The sequence below is a fragment of the Orycteropus afer genome, unplaced genomic scaffold (assembly GCF_000298275.1).
Source record: "Orycteropus afer afer isolate SDZICR_OR568_19922 unplaced genomic scaffold, OryAfe1.0 scaffold00761, whole genome shotgun sequence".
In the NCBI taxonomy this organism is placed as follows: domain Eukaryota; kingdom Metazoa; phylum Chordata; class Mammalia; order Tubulidentata; family Orycteropodidae; genus Orycteropus; species Orycteropus afer.
In genome coordinates this window covers 880,670-882,184 of record NW_006922348.1, presented here as the reverse complement: position 1 = coordinate 882,184, position 1,515 = coordinate 880,670, and the positions used below count along the sequence as shown (strand labels likewise).

Sequence of the window (1,515 nt, the reverse complement as noted above, 5' to 3'; positions counted from 1 at the left end):
TTAGCCTAGCCTTCTTTAAAGAACTTAAAATGCAGAAATGTTCCATTTTGAAGTTAATTAAGGGCCACGTTGTATGTAAACCTAGACTTGACCAAACATGTCCAGCTAATGTAAACATCCAGCAATATTATGAGTGCTTGTGTGTTCAGTCTAGGGTTAGACCTCTTTTGCCTATTTGTCTTTGTTGAGCCTATTCCTTTATAGCCTAGATGAATAAACCTAGTAATTGGAAAACAGTAACCTTAGTGATCATATTGGTAAATTCTCTCAAGATAGAGTAGAACTGTTCCCTCTTTGGGCCACTTGACAACACATATCTTTTGGGTTTTTCAGGGTGACTTGGGTTGGATGACCAGGGGGTCCATGGTAGGACCATTTCAAGAAGCAGCGTTTGCCCTGCCTGTAAGTGGACTGGATAAGCCTGTGTTTACAGACCCTCCAGTTAAGACGAAATTTGGATATCATATTATTATGGTTGAAGGAAGAAAATAAAATCATATGAAAGACTGAACCAATGTTACATTCAGTTTATCTCTTTATAAGGTATTAAATAATCCTTGTACTGTATGAACTGTGTCAGTGTGGGTTTGTAAGTACAAAATAGGTTGGGTGTAGGTTAGTATTTAATGTAATAGGTATTCTGTCAGTATTAAAGTCAAGGTGACTCCCTTTAACCTCTGTACTTACTGTTTTTGCCCAGAATGACCTTATCTGATTTTCATTTAGTTCCATAAATTAATTCTGAAATCATCTCTAGGGAAGCCAAACATCAGCTTACACTATTCATGCAACTGAAAATGCTAGGCATTGAATGAACAGATGAATACACAAGAATCATAATAAATTCCTGGACAACACTTGTTTTACAAGTTAGCCAGCATTGATCTACCAGAATAAGAATTGGTCTTTAGATACTTAACATAGTACAAAGGAGCCCTAGTGGCACAAAAGTTAAGCACTTAGCTGCTAACTGAAAGTTCAGTGGTTTGAACCCACCTGTGACTTCGTGGGAGAAAGACCTGGCAATTGCTTACATAAAGATTACAGCCTAGATAACTATATAGGGTGATTCTTCTCTGTCACACGGGGTTGCTATGAGTTGAAATCAGCTTGAAGGCACTTACCAATATAGTCCATGACACATAAACTCTTTTAAAATAAACATTTATTGGAGAAACAAAGGCATTCTATTCTCCCCTAAGTTATTTGTACCAAGTGTAGGTAAAGGGAAGATATGTCAGCGTAAGAGGATATATATAATCATTACTGCATCTCCAAATGCATGGGTTACATTAGGACTATACCTTTGAGAGCCAACTTTCTATGTGTCTACATTTAAAAAATTTTCAAATGTAGTATTTACGATGTTCAAAAAAAGCATGAAGTCTTGATCAAAGGGGGGAAATGCAGAACAGAATTTCAGATTCTCATGGACTCCAAACTTTCTTAAGCCATGAAGGATGGGTAAACCCCTGACACTGTTGCCCTGAGATAATCTTTAAAGCTCCACCTTTT

The 1,515-nt window shown here is 37.0% G+C and overlaps 1 protein-coding gene across 1 annotated transcript in view; it reads left to right on the top strand.

Annotated features, from left to right (window-relative positions):
* PIN4 (peptidylprolyl cis/trans isomerase, NIMA-interacting 4) overlaps nt 1-492 on the top strand; it is a 25,960-nt gene extending 25,468 nt beyond the window's left edge. The window contains exon 3 of the mRNA XM_007957561.2: nt 334-492. Coding sequence (XP_007955752.1) covers nt 334-492 — 159 coding nt within the window. The remainder of the gene's footprint in view (nt 1-333) is intronic.
* Nucleotides 493-1,515: the final 1,023 nt, after the last annotated feature.